Source organism: Passer domesticus, chromosome 1, assembly GCF_036417665.1.
Source record: "Passer domesticus isolate bPasDom1 chromosome 1, bPasDom1.hap1, whole genome shotgun sequence".
Taxonomy (NCBI): domain Eukaryota; kingdom Metazoa; phylum Chordata; class Aves; order Passeriformes; family Passeridae; genus Passer; species Passer domesticus.
Genome location: NC_087474.1, coordinates 9816946 through 9833109, shown reverse-complemented (window position 1 = coordinate 9833109; position 16164 = coordinate 9816946). Strand labels below are relative to the sequence as shown.

Below are 16164 nucleotides of genomic sequence, written 5' to 3'. Positions count from 1 at the left end.
ATTAATTTAAAAAAAACAGAAAGTGAGGAAAAAATTCTTTTTAATCAATATGTTTCCAGTTCAAGAAAAAAGAATACCTTTGTTTGATAAAGTAATTCAAGAGTTGACTATGCAATGGGTTAGAAAGTTGTGAACACAATGCATCTTATTACCAAAGCTTAAGACAAACTAAAATTTTAAATGTATTTTTAACATCTACCTACTTTTCTCACTAACCACAACTAAGTGTGAAGAAAACTACAATTTCTAATCCTTCCCTCCTCAGATATTACTCGAGCATTCTATTCCTCAGTTGCTTGTAGACCACAATATGTAAATTGGCTTACTACACTTACCATTTACCTAGGTAGCCAGCTACAAACTTCTTTTTTTAAAAAGTTTTCACTTAACTGAGTCACCTTCCGCCACAGCCCCGGGAATTGTCTGCAGGCACAGGGGGAAGGGCCAGCCATGACCCTGGCTGTGTAAGTTATTTCCCAAGTTTAAAGAGAGAGCAAGAGAGACCACTCATAGCCATGACACAGAGCACACCTGCTTTGTGCACAATTTCACACAGGTTCACAGCTGGTTTAAGCAGTGGCACTGTGCTGGAAGGAGTGGGACCATGCTCATTAAGCCCCTCCACATCATTCCTTTATTTATCTGCCTCTCCCTTGATAGGGTTCTTTTGTTCAGGCATTCACAGACAACCAGAAGCACAACAGATCCTAATTAAAACCAACTTGAAACAAAACTGACTAAACAAAAATACTAAATACATTAAACACTATTAAGAGAAACACTGAAGTTAGCAGAATTGTTTCAAATTCAATTACCCAATAATTTCACACAGCAAGGTGAAGAAAGATGGAAGAAACTAACTTATCCAACAACTTTTGCAACTAAAAAGGAGATGTGGAAGTTTTTCAAACCACTTCTCAAAGCCCGAAAGTATAAAGAAATCTAAACTTGTAATGAAGTAACCAACAGAGTAAAATGCATTCACTTCCTTTCCTCTGTTTAAAGTTAGCATTGTTTAAAACAGCATGTAATAATGTTATCTCTTTATCTGCAGAAGTCCTTACCGAGATCTCATGAGGTTTACAGCTCCACTGTGAAGGGGCACTAATACTCTACTTGATAGAATCTGCCACCAAGCTGCTCAAGGTCAACAAAACCCAACAAGATGATAGATAAAACATTTTAAACACCTTATGCATTATAGCCTAATACACTTAGAGTTTGCTAAGAAATACAAAAACAGCTTAACATTTTGGTTTACTATGCAGGGGTGACAGCATATCTTGACCTCTGAGCTGCCCTTCATGCCTTTCCTGAAGTAAGGCTGCAGTAGTTACAAATGCATGAAGAGATTTCTATCCAAGTACTTGATTCTCCAACTTCCAGATGACTAGAAGCAACAACCGAAGCTCTGTTAATTCCCAGAAAATTAATGCTGTGATTTACTGAAAAACAGATTTAATTAAAATAGTCACAACACTGAGAAAGCACCAGGTTTTCCCTTCAGCATATCTGCAGTGTGAGGTTTCTCATAGCCAAACTCCATTTGTATTTCAAACTGTCTCATAAAAATCTAGTTTTGCATCATCTTTGCCAGTCCCACACTAACACTGTGTAGTCAATTTGACAATAAACAATTTTTAAACTGAAGCAGTACTTTGCCAGTACTGCTTCTGACAGAAGCCTTACCTACAAGTAATCTCAGAATTTTTAGGTGCAACATTCCAAGTCCAGATTGCACCCACTACACTGACGTGATTAAGAAAGCTACAGAAGCAGTGGCTGCTGTTCCTTCCCTCAAGTTTAATCCCAGAATAGCACACCTTCATTTGAGTCAAACAAGAAAAAACCCACACAAACAAAAATCTGAGTTAGCTCACACTTCTGCCAGGCAGGCAGTATTTGTTTACTTTATGGAAAGGAATGCAGAACAGCATTCCAACTAATATTTTCCCTATCAGAGTCATCATAAGAAGTATTTGGTTTATTCATATTTCTGGATTGCTACTATTCCAAATGCAAACTTATGAAAGCAAGAATCAATCTTGACCTTTTTCTTTTGCAGGTGGGAGGGAGAGGTTGCAGTGAATAAACAGGCTGGGGTTTACACAGTTTTATGGCTTGATCATTCATCTAAGAAAACACAGAAGCTGATAAACTCCACAGGTCTCAACACAACCTGAAACACTGTCAACATTCACATCAATCATCTCCAAAAGCAGTGAGCACTTACAAGCAACAAAATCTGCTGTTCCTGCAGCTCTACTGTACATATTTCAATATGTAAGTTTGTTTAGCTTCCCCCCATAGGGATCACATGAAGCAGTGATGCAAGCCCCCAGGGATCACCTTACCTGCCCTTCCAACATGTCTCTCTGCAGTCCCGCCCGCTCCTGCTCGGAGCTGTTGGTTCTCCGGATGGAAAGGCTGTGTGATTTACGTTTCTGCTTTGCTTGGCGAGCAGATGCACAGCTTCCACTTTCTATTGGCATTACTTCAAAAAAACAGCTTCACAGAGGCTCCTAAGATAAACTAAGGACAAGCATCATACATTACAAATTGCTTTGCCAAACGAACCACTATTTAAATATTTTTCTCAAAATGGAAGTATTTAGTTCTACTAAACTTTGGAGTTGTTTGGGTTGTCATTAAAAAGAAGAGATCCCTCTTACTTACAGTGGTTCTTCAAACAACATTAAGTTCAAAACCATATGCATATATGTAAATAGAATGGAATTGCTTCTGCATTATTTATTCATTAGCTAACAAACCTCCACAAAAGAAAAATAAATTCCACTTCCTTGCTCATTTTGGAGAACACCAGCAGAGACAGCCCCAAAATGCTTCCAGGAAACAACTATTATGCATACTATAGTTAACTGAAATGCATGCAAAATTAAAACCCAGCTGGAAAATGAAAGCAAACATGGTAATTTAGGGACACTGTCAGGTTAAAAATGTATTATTCAACTTTAAGCATTAGTATACAAAATTTAACAGACGTCCTTGTTCAGAATTAGGCAGAAATTAATTTTCATGACAGAAGTTCTGAAAACTACCTTCCACCATTTTTGGCAGCTCATGGTTTCACTTCCCTTAATAATGAAAATGCCCATGAATTTATGAGAGTAGTGAAAGTGCACCTGACTTAACAGGCTGCTGGTGATGAGGTTCAATTCTGTCACCTTGATAAAGCCAAATATATGCATTTCAATTCACCTAACACCACCTGACAGTATCGCCAAACAGTATTACCATGTATGAGCTACTGCTTCCCCTGTTTAAGAAAAATTAAATTATGTCTGATTTATTGCATAAATGTGGAGAATATATATGAAAAATCAAATTATGTTTGATTGCATAAATATGGAGAATATGTTTTTGACTGTCAAATCTTATTTTTACAAGCATTTAATTATTGGATTTTTTTAATTTAAACCCAACATTCAACAGAAATAAATTTTTGTTTCATGGGGTACCAGTTGTTAAACATTTCAAATATTTCAGGATTGATTACCCAAAATTTTTCAATCATGTACAATGAGAACAAACTAAAAATTCATTCTCCAGCATAAATCATTTCTGAAACAACAATTAAAACTTAAAATAGGTACAATAATCTGCAGAGAAATAGGAGAGCAGAGTTGGCAAAGCTAACCAGGCAACTGAGCTTCTTTTTACACAAGTTGATCAGAGAAAATTTAAACCAAACCCAGGGCCACTTCCAATTTAAGATCCGCCAACACGCTGGATCTCACGCTAGGAATGAGCACCATGGCTATTAACAAGAGCAGGCATTAACCAGTTCAGGGCTTTGACATGGTGTTTGCAGCTTTCTAACAGATCATATAGCCAAGGAAAGCATATCTTACTAAAAACACAGTAAGCACTGTGAGCAACAAGAGCTTGAAATCTCTTTTGGGTTTTATATCACAAAATGAAAATTTATAAAGATACAGATATTAGTATCAAAAATGAGACTAGATTTAGTTAAGATTTTAATGCCCATCCATCCTTATTAAAAAACCTGGTATTTTAATTAGCTTTTGGAAGAACTGTGTTCCAGTAACCTGACACCAATTCCATAGTGAATCTAAAATAAAATTTACGTTGCACCGGTGACCTGTACTGTACTAAATTTTATTTTTCATATCCTCTGGATTCCACAGAGTCCTCCCCTGCACCTAATCCCATCAGAGCTTTTTATGTGTGATTAATCAGTAGTAACTAAATAGCTACATTCACAAATTAAAGAGACTAGAAAAAACTACAATTGGGTGGTTCCTTATTTGCCTAAATTCTGCTATTCACTGTGGCTAGATTCCTCTACAAAATCTTTTAAAAGTCCATCCCATAAACAGTTACTGCAATTTTCTGGGCTTCACTAAGCATCTTCCTGTTCATGGACATATGGTCAAGAATGAGGAACAGGTTTTCCATGCTCATCACATTTCTATTTCTTTTCAAAAGAGGATCAGATCCCAAGCACACACATATATATTCTCCCTACTTCCACCCTGCTTTCTAGCTCCCTTGGGAACCACTCTTTCAATGGCTTTCAGTTACCATATTCTGCAGTTTGGGATTACATTTTAAGGCCAGAAGCATCAGTGTGCACACAGGTGGATTTGTTAAGACAATTTTATCCATACACATAGCTAATCCCATAAATCCATTAACACCACTTCATTTAAGATCTGGGGGCAGAGGAGTGTAAAAAAAACAAAAGCCAATTTCTAATCCCTGCCAGATGTGGCTCCTGAACTGTTAGACACTAGATGTTAATGCGGCTTATGCCTTACAAGCCACTGTTTTAACTATGTTGGTTTCACTTGCCCTTTCTGCCAAACTACTTCATTTTGGAGGACATTACCGAGCAATATCCTTTTTTTGAGTAGAATGATTTGCATTGGAAGGGACCTTTAAAGGTCATCTAGTCACATTCCTCTGCAATGGGCAGGGACATCTTTATCTGCATCGGGTTGCTCAGAGCCCTGTCCAACCTGACCTTGAATGCTTCCACGGGTGGGGCATCCATTGCCTCTCTGGCCAGCCTGTGCCCATGTTTCACCACACTCACTGGAAAAAATTCTTCCTTCTATTTAACCTTAATTATCCTCTTTTAGGTTAAAATCATTAACCCTTGTCACAACACTATAGTTCCTGGTAATAAGTCTCTCTTTCTCCAAAGTTCCATTTAAGTATTGAAAGACCCTGACAAGCTGTCCCCAGAAAATCCTCTTGGGCTAAAACCCCCACCTCTCTCAGCTTTTTTTTTCACAGAAGAGGTTTGCAGCACACTGATAACTTTTGTGGTTCTTCTCTGGACCAGCTCTAACAGGTCCACATCTTCTTGTGCCATTGCCTGCATGCACACATTTCTGCTTCATGTCTGGTTTTTCATGCCCTGATACCCCCAGGTCTCTCTCTGCTCTCAATCCATTCGCCCTCCAGCCTGCACTGATACTGGGGAATGCTCCAACCCAAGGTACAGGACCTTGCAGCTGGTCCTGTTGAACTTCATGAAGCCTGTCATGGTCCCTCTGGGTGCTATCCCTTCCCTCAATGAATCAACTGCAGCACTCGGCATCAGTACCCGCAGATTTGGCAGCTGTACACTCTAGCACATAGAATTTAAAGGGACACAGTCATATGCATGAGATTACATCTTTACAGAGTGAAATTCTCACGTTCTCTACGTAGAAGTTTCTACTTTGGCAGCTCGTGAGCAAACGGAGCAGACTGGGTAGGAATCACGGGCGTCACTGTCTCTGTTTGGTAGCAGCACTTCACCTGCAGCCAGTGTCACTGCCAGGGACTGCCCTCTCCTCATGCAGCAGCATGACACACCACCCATGCACGTTCTGGAGAGGGCAAACATGCAGCTGTTCCCAGGCTCGGCAGGAGGGTGCACACAGCCACAGCAAAGCTGAAACCAAAGAGGCCACAAGCAGGCATGTGCATACAGAGGATGGGAAGGAGAAGTTAAGGGAAATAGCTTCACTGCCTTTAATATTATTGTTCTGAATCCCACCAAACAGCCTTACAAACTTTGAGTAATGGAGTAATAATCAGTGAGGTTTTTTTGGAACAAGGATTTCAATTCAGTTTTAAAATAGTGACAGTGTCCCTTTAAATATTAACTTCAGTTTGACAATTTCAGAACTCTTCTGATTCTAATTGCAGCAGTAAGAAGCTGCAGGTTTTTCAAGAGTAGATCTCACAAAACAGATCCTTGGCAATATGATGCTTAAAAAATTAGGTGCTCATTTCTAGCAGTTACCTGATTCCCCTTATTATGTAAGGTTTTCAAACAATGAAAATTACCTGTCCAGAATATCAGTGTCATGTTACATATCCTATGAAAACCATATTAAATATTGATTAGTGAAACAGTCAGTAGTACACAAACCAGTCAAAGTCTTTCAATTCTTTGAAACTTTTGTAGTTAGAACACACTAGACAGGAGGAAAGGGGGGATGAGGGAAAACATAAACACAAGTCAAGGCTAGACACCAAATCCCAGTGAAACCAAGTAAGAAAAAAGTGCTTCAAAACAATCCATTACATGTTATTAGCCAGATATAGTTAATCTTAACTTTCCAGTGTTCCAAATGAGTTCTGAAAAGAAAAATTCACTAAGGTCACCTTCCTTCTACTCAGTAATGCCCCAAGTAGGATGGAAAAACCACCAAGAAGTATTGGAATCTTGGTTCCTGAATCAAATGAAGCTAAAAATTAGCAATCAAGCATAAAATGGCTGAATAAATGTACTTTCTGAGAAGAAAGGGGAGAGGAGGAGAAAGAGGAAGCATATTGTATTACTAAACTATTTTCACTAAGGGTGGCAGTTCACAAGTACTGTATTACTAAGAAGTGAGATTAAGAGACATACTGAGCTTTTCTGCTCAATCGTTTTGGAAAACACTCCATTTGCATAGACTTCACACAATGATCTGTGAAAGCCTCCAGAGAACCTTCCTAGCAGTATAAATCTGCAGAAGCAGGGGAGTAAAAGATGTTCCAGAAAACATCTACACCACAGGTGGTTACTACTTGCTGAATGCAAAAGTACTCTGGTATTTCAGATATAGTTTAATTAAACTCACAGGATATTTTACAGTGTGTTAAATTAAAGTTCCACCACCTACCTTTCTGTAACAGATGTACTCAGTCACAGGAAATATTTCATCAGAGTAACAGTAAAGAGCAGATGTGTAACCAATTACTGTTTTAGTCAGCTACAACAGAGAAACAGCACAACAAAGAGTGCACACACTGGCCTTTCCAGATTTAAAAACTCACTGCAGCAGTATCTAACTGTACTTGCCACTCCTGCCCTTGAACACAGAACAAGAAGGCTGCTGAAAGGAAAGAATTCCTGGGGTATGCATGTTGCTGAAGCCAGGGAGAAAAGCTGTGCTCTGCTGTCAGAGCACAGACAGAACGGCTACAGTATTGCATTTCCTTTTTTGTTCATTCAAGACAACACACAAGTCTGTAAAGGGAAAGCATCAGGAAGATTCAGCAACGTCTTCTCCAACATCTCCATGCTCCATTTTCTTTAGAGTTTAGAAATAGCAACAGTTACTATTTAAATGATTGTGTTAAATGAAAAAAAAAAACCCATATAATTTTAGTGTATTTGTGTGTGCTTAGATCTCTTCGTCTCATGTCTCCCATTTTCAAACATGGCTTAGAAGAAAATTTCTGTGTATACTACCTAAAAGACAAAGACATTTTACAATAGTAATTATTGTCTAGTGCAGCATTAAAACCTTACAATACAAAAATGCCCATTAATGTAGGGGAGTGTGTGGGTTTGGGGCTTTTTTTTCCACAAAGCAGGGAGGGAAAACAGAAAGAGAGGAGAATGATTACAGTTATTAGGTTCTTAATTACATGGAACTCAGTTTGACAGCATTACTCATGAGTTAAGGGAGTTTAAGTATCAACATATGCCACTACACTCTTTTATTAATATGCAAAGAAATCAAATTTAAAGGAGTAAAACTTCTATTTTGAGGTCTTCAGTGAACAATTTGCTTCAGTGATGCTGTACATTCAAGTGCCATTAATTCAATGCAAGCTGCAAGACTACAGCACACCTGAGAAAGATGAGGCTAAACAGACTGCTTAGTAAGACTAGCTGTTTTGCTAAAGGTAAATATTTAGGAAACAAAACCATTCTGGATCATCAGAGATGATGCTAGAAACACTAATGAGTGTGCTCAAAATCTTGTGAAATCCACTCAAGCATTACCACATTGATTTTCTTTTTCTAAATTTAGTGCAGCTTTCTTTCAAATGAAACTGCATGTTCCTCGAAATGCAAAAGGGAAAGCAAGCATCCACCAGTGAAGGTGACAACCTCCTTTCAACAGAAAGCAGAGTAACGAAGCTGCACCAATAAATCTGAAGCATGTTATACAGCTGAAATCAAGGATAAAAACTTTAACACATTAGTGAGTACCTACTCTAAGCAAGCTTCTAACACCAACATCCAAATGTAAGCCAGCCCAGTTTTGCAGCTAGCAAGCTTTGATCTTGCTAATTCAACTGTGTCAGCAAATGCTGCAGTCACACCAAAATGCAGGGCTGACCCAGCAGTCTGCTAAAGCAAAAAATGTTACTCTCACCATATTATCTAACACTAAACAACAGTAATTAGCAGACTTGGATTTATTTTTAAAAAAATTTTTTTTAATATAGTAGAAACCTTCCTGGGTCCACAAATAATCACCAGACTAAGACCCATTTAGTGAAATTGCTGATGCCCTGAAAGCTTCCCTTGGAGACCCGTGCCACCTGTGCTCACTGAGGGTGCTCATTGCTTCAACTAGTTTAAATGGTGCAAGATACAATATAATCTTATGTTCAACACTAGTTAGTAACCTATCAGTATATTTTGTACCTTCTTTTATTTATAGGTATTGATGAACTGACTTTATTGAGGAGTTCAAAAGACAGCATCAGGTCCTGCTAAATTACTTACAGCTGGTAACCCCTAAAATATGTTTGAAGGGTACTTTATTTCCTCAGCTGTTTCACAGACACTGCAGCTCCCATTTCTGTATTAGCAAATCCCTAACACCTAGAAGTAGCCTCCATGCAGGCATGCACAGGGATGCAAATACAAGACCTGAGGGTGAGGAATGCTAAGGAAGTTCAAGAGCAAAGGCAATTTAACCAGGTGTTTGTTCAAGGAAGTACAGCACCACACTCAGAAGCCAGAATCTTATTCTGTTAGTACCTAAACAAATAATATTTGTGTACTTGTTATGGATGTATTAAATTAATTGCTGTTATGGTCTTATTCAAGCAGAGTGGCCTCTAGTATCACTGCTCTTCATCTGGGAATATATTATTGGCCAGTAAACTAAAATCTTTTTTTAAGACTTGAACAAAAGCAAGTAATTTTGACTCTAACTGCAATATATCTAGCAAGCTCTTCAGAAGCACCAATAAATAATCTCTGTACAGCACATTCTTGAAGCATTACCTCATGTGGTCTAGCACAGAGAACTACAGAACCTACCAGCAGTCCATGTAAGAGCACTGCGAGCACCCAGCCTACCATCTTGAACACCAAGCCTAAAAATAGTCAGTACATATTGCTTGCAGATGAGAAAATACAAATCACTCTGGCTCACAAGAAGACCATCCTGATTCCTGTCCATTCCTCAGATGTCATTCACAGAGCAGTAACCAACTCTCCCCCACAGGGCTTTGAAGGGTTGGCCTCCAAAAAAAGCCCCTCACCCTGGCTTTCACCTCACAAGATACCCTACTACTCTTAGCTCCAAGACTTAAAATTCCATGACATAAAATGATCCTAATCTCATCTCAAATTTATAGAACGTAATACCACTTAATTCCTCCTCACTTGGCACATACTAGTTCTGGCTTGCAATTCAGGATTTCACAGAAGTAAGATCTTCTTGTAAGCCATTATCACCACACTCACAATATTTGCCTTGTGACTGTACCAACAAAGTTAAGCACTTCAAACATGCATACTTCAAACAAGTTCTGAATTAAAGAATACATGGTGGAAGGGCCTGTCTATATTAAAGAGGCAGTCTCATCTTAAAATCTTCAGATTTAACATGACAAACCTAGTTCAGGGACAAACATACACATAAACAATTGGCATTAAAAAGACAATCACCATTACAGTAGGCCTCTGCCTTAAATGCTAATGTTTGGTGCCAGCACCTTTTCTTAAAATAATTGCCCAAGTCCACAACACACAAAGCGACATCTAAAGCTATTATGAGACAGGTTAGAGCTGACACCACACACAAAGATTATCTAATCTAAACTACTCATTAGAAAACATACTTGTGGGTTCTTGGGGTTACCAGCTCTCTTTCAAAACCATCAGAAATGCCAACAGCAGACTGGCTTGGAAAGCAGTTTCAGAAATTTGCTCAAGGAAAATGATGCAGTTGTAATGTTATAAAATGGGTGCCTGAACAACAGACGTTTGTATCATGTCAAGGTGTACTCAATGACACTGAATCACTTCGAAGAAGCTGTTCCACCAGTTCCTTACATAAGCCTTCCATGACATTACTGTTACACAAAGCCCACTTTAACAGCAATAACAAAATAAATTTGACAAGCTGGACAAGAGAGATAAAAACACATATAGAAGTTTCTCTTTTCTCACAAACACCATGATGTCCTTGAGCCACAGATCAACACAACTTGAAAGTTTTCCTCGTCTTTGCATAGGGAATGCAACCTAGCATCCACTCAACCCCTGAATACATTAAGCATATCTGTTCTTCCCTCAAACTTATTTTTCACAGGGTTTTAGCTCAGAAAAGGAGACAACTACTGAAGATGGCTCTGTAGACAACTTTTATCCATCTTGGACACTTCCATGTCATCCTCCCACTACTGAAGGCCAGATTCACCCCAAGCCACCACAAAGGGTGCTCCCCTGGTCATTGAGCTGTGCCCCATTCAGAAATTTGGGAGTGTCATGCTTACCCCATTTGTACAGGTGTCAGAGGATCTGAGCTCCACCTGTAAACAACCGGGGCTCTACGCTTGGCCTGTCCTTGGCACAGGCAGCAGCACACCAACAAAGTTAGCAGAGGATCTCCTGAGCAGCACCCTCGGCTTCCCCGCCCGCAGACCTGGGACCATCCCTACAGCCTCGGGCTGGAAGCGCTCGAAAACCGCGACACGCAGAAGAGGAAGGACAGCTTATTTTGGCTTATTTCGTGTTTTCATGGGAGAACGTGCAAGTCATTTCACGCGGAAATAAAGCAGAACAGAACGGGCAGGCAGGGGGTGCCCGGGCAGGAGCCCCGGGTTGCGCCGCGGGCCTGGGCGGCGGCACGGCGCAGGTACCACGGCCATGGTGCCCCCGCCGCCGCCCGGAGCCCGCCCGGAGCCCCGCGCCCCTCAGCCCCTCGGGCGGCCGCGAAGATGGCGGAGGGTCCGCGCCCCGCTGCCCCCGCACTCACCTGTCAGCCACAGCCGCGGCGGGCGGGGAGGGGCAGGGCCGCAGGCGGCGCGGAGAAAGAGGAGGGGAAGGACGAGGACAACGAGGAGGAGAAGGCGGGAGGGGCGGCAGCGGAGGCAGTAGCAGCAGCAGCAGCGGCGATGATCGCGGCGCCGCTCGGGCAGGACGCGCCTCCCCGGTGCCGAGCCCTCGCGGCGACATCCGGCGGAAGCGGCGCGGCCCCCGCTCCGAGCCGCGATGGCGACGGGCTGGCACCGGGACAGCTCCCGCCCGGCACAGCCCGCGGGCTCGGAGCGCCCCGGCCGCACGGAGAGCCCCGCGGGCTCGGGGGCGCCGCCGGGCCCCGCTCGGCCCCGCTGCTCCCCGGGTTAAAGAGCGCGGTGTGTGTTCCGTGCCCCTCGGGGTAAGGCTGTGTTAGCTTACCGTTACCGCTACCGAACCGAAACTGCCGCTGCTGCTTTGGTTGGTTACCTCCGGTAACGCTGGATCAAGGGGGGTGAAACTTTGCGGGAACACCACTGGAATTCCATATCTTTTTAATACTGGGAGATGCAGAATGTGGAGTTTTTCTACTGTGTCTGCAGACGGAGTGACAGAGGCAGCGAGCACATCAAAGTAACCACCACGTTCTGCAAGTAGGCTGTTCACTGTGAAGCCTACAACGCGTAATTGAAATGTGATTAATTCCTCTGCTGATTAGCACTTGGAACAAACCTCCACCTAAAATTCTTATTCATTGTAGCAGATAGTGAAAGTCAAAAGAGGCCTTCGCCTAATTATTTTCTCTCTTCTGGCAGATTATCTTAACTGCCTTAGAAGAGGTCTGTAAAAAGGCCAGAAGAACATGTGCCAGTGAGAGCTGGAAGTATTACATTTTCTTTTAATGTGCTTCCCAACTACAAATCTGCCTGCAGTTCTCATTTGTCTTTTTTCCTTTCTACTCACTTCTGTGCAGTCATGTCTTAAAGCTGTATTAAACAGCAACAAAAATAGTGGTTTACCTATTTACTAGCATAATTCTCATTACTAGAGGTCATTCTCCAAAATCACCAGCCTAACTGGTTGAGAATATCCCGTAATTTAGCCTATTCCCTTCTTCAAAGCCACTAAAAGGGAGCAAACTAAATAGCTAAATGGCTTCTAAATAGCTAAATGGCTTCAAGGAGTGGAAGAGAGGGGAGACTGAACAGGCAAAAGGAGAAGGACAAGAGATGGAGCAGAGGTGCCCGGGAGGAAGCTGAACACAACCTGACCAAATGCCCAGTTCAATGCTTTGAGTTCTCTGTAGAGTTGGTGCAGTTGTGGGTGGCTCAGCCGTCTCAGCCAAGTGACAATTCGAGTTCTCAGCTGTTCAGTTTTAACCAGGCATTTTTAAGCCTCATAATCCCTACCAAAACTACATTACACTAATATAGCAGTACTGTACTGTTACAATTTTAGCTATATGTGTGAAGGAAAAAAAATGTCCAGCAGGATGACAAAGATCCACATCAGAGATTTCCTGGGGAGAACACCTGGCAGCTTCCTTCTCTGGAGCAGCACGTTCCCCAGGAGCAGAGTGCATTACAGAGATGACCATTTTTTTTACCAGGAGAAATGCAAAATACTGAAATGAGGAAAGATGAGTTTAAACATTTTTCCTTGGTACAGGGTGCCTCACCTGAAAATGAACAGGCCCTGTATGGATGCAGTTGCTTTTTCATGAGAAGAGAATGACAAGTGGCCTGTTGGCACTCTAGCTCTGCTGCTGGTTTGGTTTTGTCATGGCACTGCAAGAGCAGCAGGCACTGTGTAATGTGTAGGAGCAAGTACAGAACAAAAGACTGCTTTTCACAAACTACCTGATACAAAACAAGATACATAAATAGCACTACAGGAGCCTAGGGAAACAGGGCAGTACTAGTCAGCATCTTTTCAATAACTAAGAAGGTTTTTCAATAAGCCTACAGTAAATAGAGTGGAAAAATTTAGGTTGTCCTGGACAAATCTACTTCTTCACCCATGGCTGGACTAGAAAAGACAAGATAGGAGGCTTGGGAAACCAGCAACACAACAGAACCATAGCTGAACCTCCCAAATTAACATTTTTCAGACCTGTAAATGTAGCAAGAAAAGGCAAAGCCTTCTGTCCAGAGCTCAAACCAAAAGAAATAAAAACAAAAACAAACCAACCAACCAAAAAAAAATTTAAGGGAGAAAAGGACTCAAGGGTTATTTCTTGATTCATATAGGAAACCTTCTAATAACTCCTTCCTAGAAGAGTGGTTTCCTATACCGTTATTCATTCACCTTATGCTGTATTAAAACATTTGGAAGCCATCCATCACAGCACTCTTTCCATCAGCTTGAGATAGCAGAACGAAATGCAAATACAACATCCTACTTAGATATTTAGCATATATGTATTACATTCTTACTACAAAGACATCTGTCTTCTCTGAAGCGAGCTGAAGCCAACCCACTTCCCTGAAAGAGGCCTTTTAAGAAGACTCAAGGGAACAGGAGATTAGTTAAGACTGGGAAGAATTTACCTCTCATTTCAGATAAAACCCAGGTTGTTTTTCGCTCAGCACATGAGTGGATCATTTAGACAAATGTTTTCTGAAGAGCTACGGCTCTAGGCAGGAAAGGACTCACAAAAAAAATTCCCTAGGGAGACCAGGAACAAGGATAGCTCTGTAGCTGAGAAGGGTGAAGTGGAAGTCTTAAACATTGGAGCAAGTTAACAGGTAGCTGAAAAAGAAGTTTGGATGTGAAGGGGAGGAAAGAAGCCCATTAATTGGCAAATCTGAAAACTGAGGATAAGCATTTTTCAGGAGTTTCTGCATTCTAGGCTGGGGTCAAATTGTTCAGCATTTATTTAATCTTGTAGCTTGTGATCATCTTGTTTAACTTGCTGGAGAAATGAAAGGTTTTTTTTCAGTTTGGTGGGAGTTGCCCTTCTCTTTCTCTTAGTAGGCACCAAAACTATGTCAGGGGTTTGCAACTGGTTGCATTTTCAGGTGAATGAAAGACTTTCCAGTTGTTACAGGAAACTGTCTTTCCCTTGGTAGCTGAGTGTTTGAAAACAGTCAGGGGACTTCATGAAATGCAAAAATTAAGTCTCAAAAGCATTTTTATGTCACTTCAGGCATTCTGTTTATGCAGGGTGGAATAGAAGTTCTGAGGTTACAGTGAAGTGCATACCATTACAAAAATTGGCATGCTTAATTTTCAACATAGTGAGGTTTGAAGGCGAAGAGCAAGTCTGGAGGGGAGCAAAAGGAAAGATGACACAGGTGACATAAAACCTGGTATCTGGTTAAGGGCTTGGGAAGTCTCCCTTGTTTGTTTTGTGAAAATGGTTTGGTTTGTCCCTGCTTCTTTGCCTCTCATTATCCACCAGGACTTGTTGCCACTTCTTGCTGCTCACCAGCATTGACTCAGGAGAAGTGCTTTGTTTGTCTGCGCAAGACAGGAGCTGTAATTGTTCCTGACTGTCAGGTTCTGAAGTGCCTGTGTAGAAGTTTTCAGTAGTTATTGCTAGGAAGAAAAGCCTCTTTTCTCTATAAACACATTTTCCCTGGTTTCCCTCTGCTGTGCAGCCTGAAGGTCACTGTGTACACCTGCTAATGTCCCATGCCAGCCGTGCCCCAGGCACAGACACATCTCTGCCTCTCAGGGGAGTAGTTTCTATTCTAAAAGAGCTTCACTTGCAGGAGAGCTGCTTGTTAACTCCGTTATCATCATATGAAATCCTGGTTTCTCTGTCCATCTCATTAGTTATTTTTTTGATAGATCTGTATAGCTTGTTTTGTTACTTTAGGAAAATGATAGAAAAAAATACAGTTTTGTTTTTTGTTTGGTTTTTTTTTTTTTAATCTGGAACAATGAAACAAGTGATTCATGTGGTGAAGGATGTTCTCAGTATATCTATGAAGATATATCAGTATATCTCAGTCTCCAATTACTGTTCTTTTGTGCCAGTGACTCAGCAGTAAGTAATCTGTAAAGCAATGAAAAGTAAACTCAATAAAAAGCAATCTGTGTACATTTCAGTCCTTTCTGAGAGTACATATTTATTGTCAACAGTCCTGTGATAACATTAAATGTGTAGTTTATTGGTGAATAACACAACATTAATATATAATGTTATGTGTTATGTAGTTAAAAGGATATGTAGCAGCCAACACATTGTTACAGTCTTCTTTTTTTAATTTTTTTTTTCACTTTTGATGCTCTGCTGGTTTCAAGTGGCTTTCACTCAAATCACCTCCACTCTTCTTTCTTTCAGCAAGCTCTGCACAGGGGAATGCTGTAAGATAACCCACCCCACACCCCCCTTGCTGTAAAATATTAACTGTCCATTTGAACAGTTGTGCTGTTAATGACATCCCTCAGTGACAGGCCATCTGTCCTGTTCACAGGAAAAATCGAGCAAACCAGACTGAAATGCTGGAACTTGAGCTGAGAGGGAATCAGAGCAAGCCATGCCTCCAAAACATGTTAAATGTCATTTCTAGGCTTTTTATGGCATGCAGTCATAAACCCAAATCTGTGGACGAGCAACAAACCAGCAAAACCCTTGCTGAGGAGGTATTTAGCCATGGCGGTGTGAAGTTTCTAGAGGCTGGTATCGAAGTTTTTCTAGTTTGTTATCTGTGCATACCAAAACTCCCCTATCTGACCAGTTCACCTTGACA

General features: G+C 41.1%; 1 protein-coding gene across 3 annotated transcripts in view; it reads right to left on the bottom strand.

The window, feature by feature from the left end:
* WDR37 (WD repeat domain 37) overlaps nucleotides 1-11689 on the bottom strand; it is a 43974-nt gene extending 32285 nt beyond the window's left edge. Inside the window, exons 1-3 of one of the 3 annotated variants that reach the window (XM_064390775.1) lie at nucleotides 11484-11689; nucleotides 6328-6359; nucleotides 2355-2532 (exon numbers count right to left, since the gene is read on the bottom strand). In XM_064390775.1, coding sequence (XP_064246845.1) covers nucleotides 2355-2492 — 138 coding nt within the window. In that variant the 5' untranslated portion in view covers nucleotides 2493-2532; nucleotides 6328-6359; nucleotides 11484-11689. Of the gene's footprint in view, nucleotides 1-2354; nucleotides 2533-6327; nucleotides 6360-11001; nucleotides 11267-11483 lie in introns of those variants that run through there. The other 2 variants (XM_064390945.1, XM_064390864.1) reach the window with 2 other exon arrangements.
* Between the last annotated feature and the right edge of the window lie 4475 nt (nucleotides 11690-16164).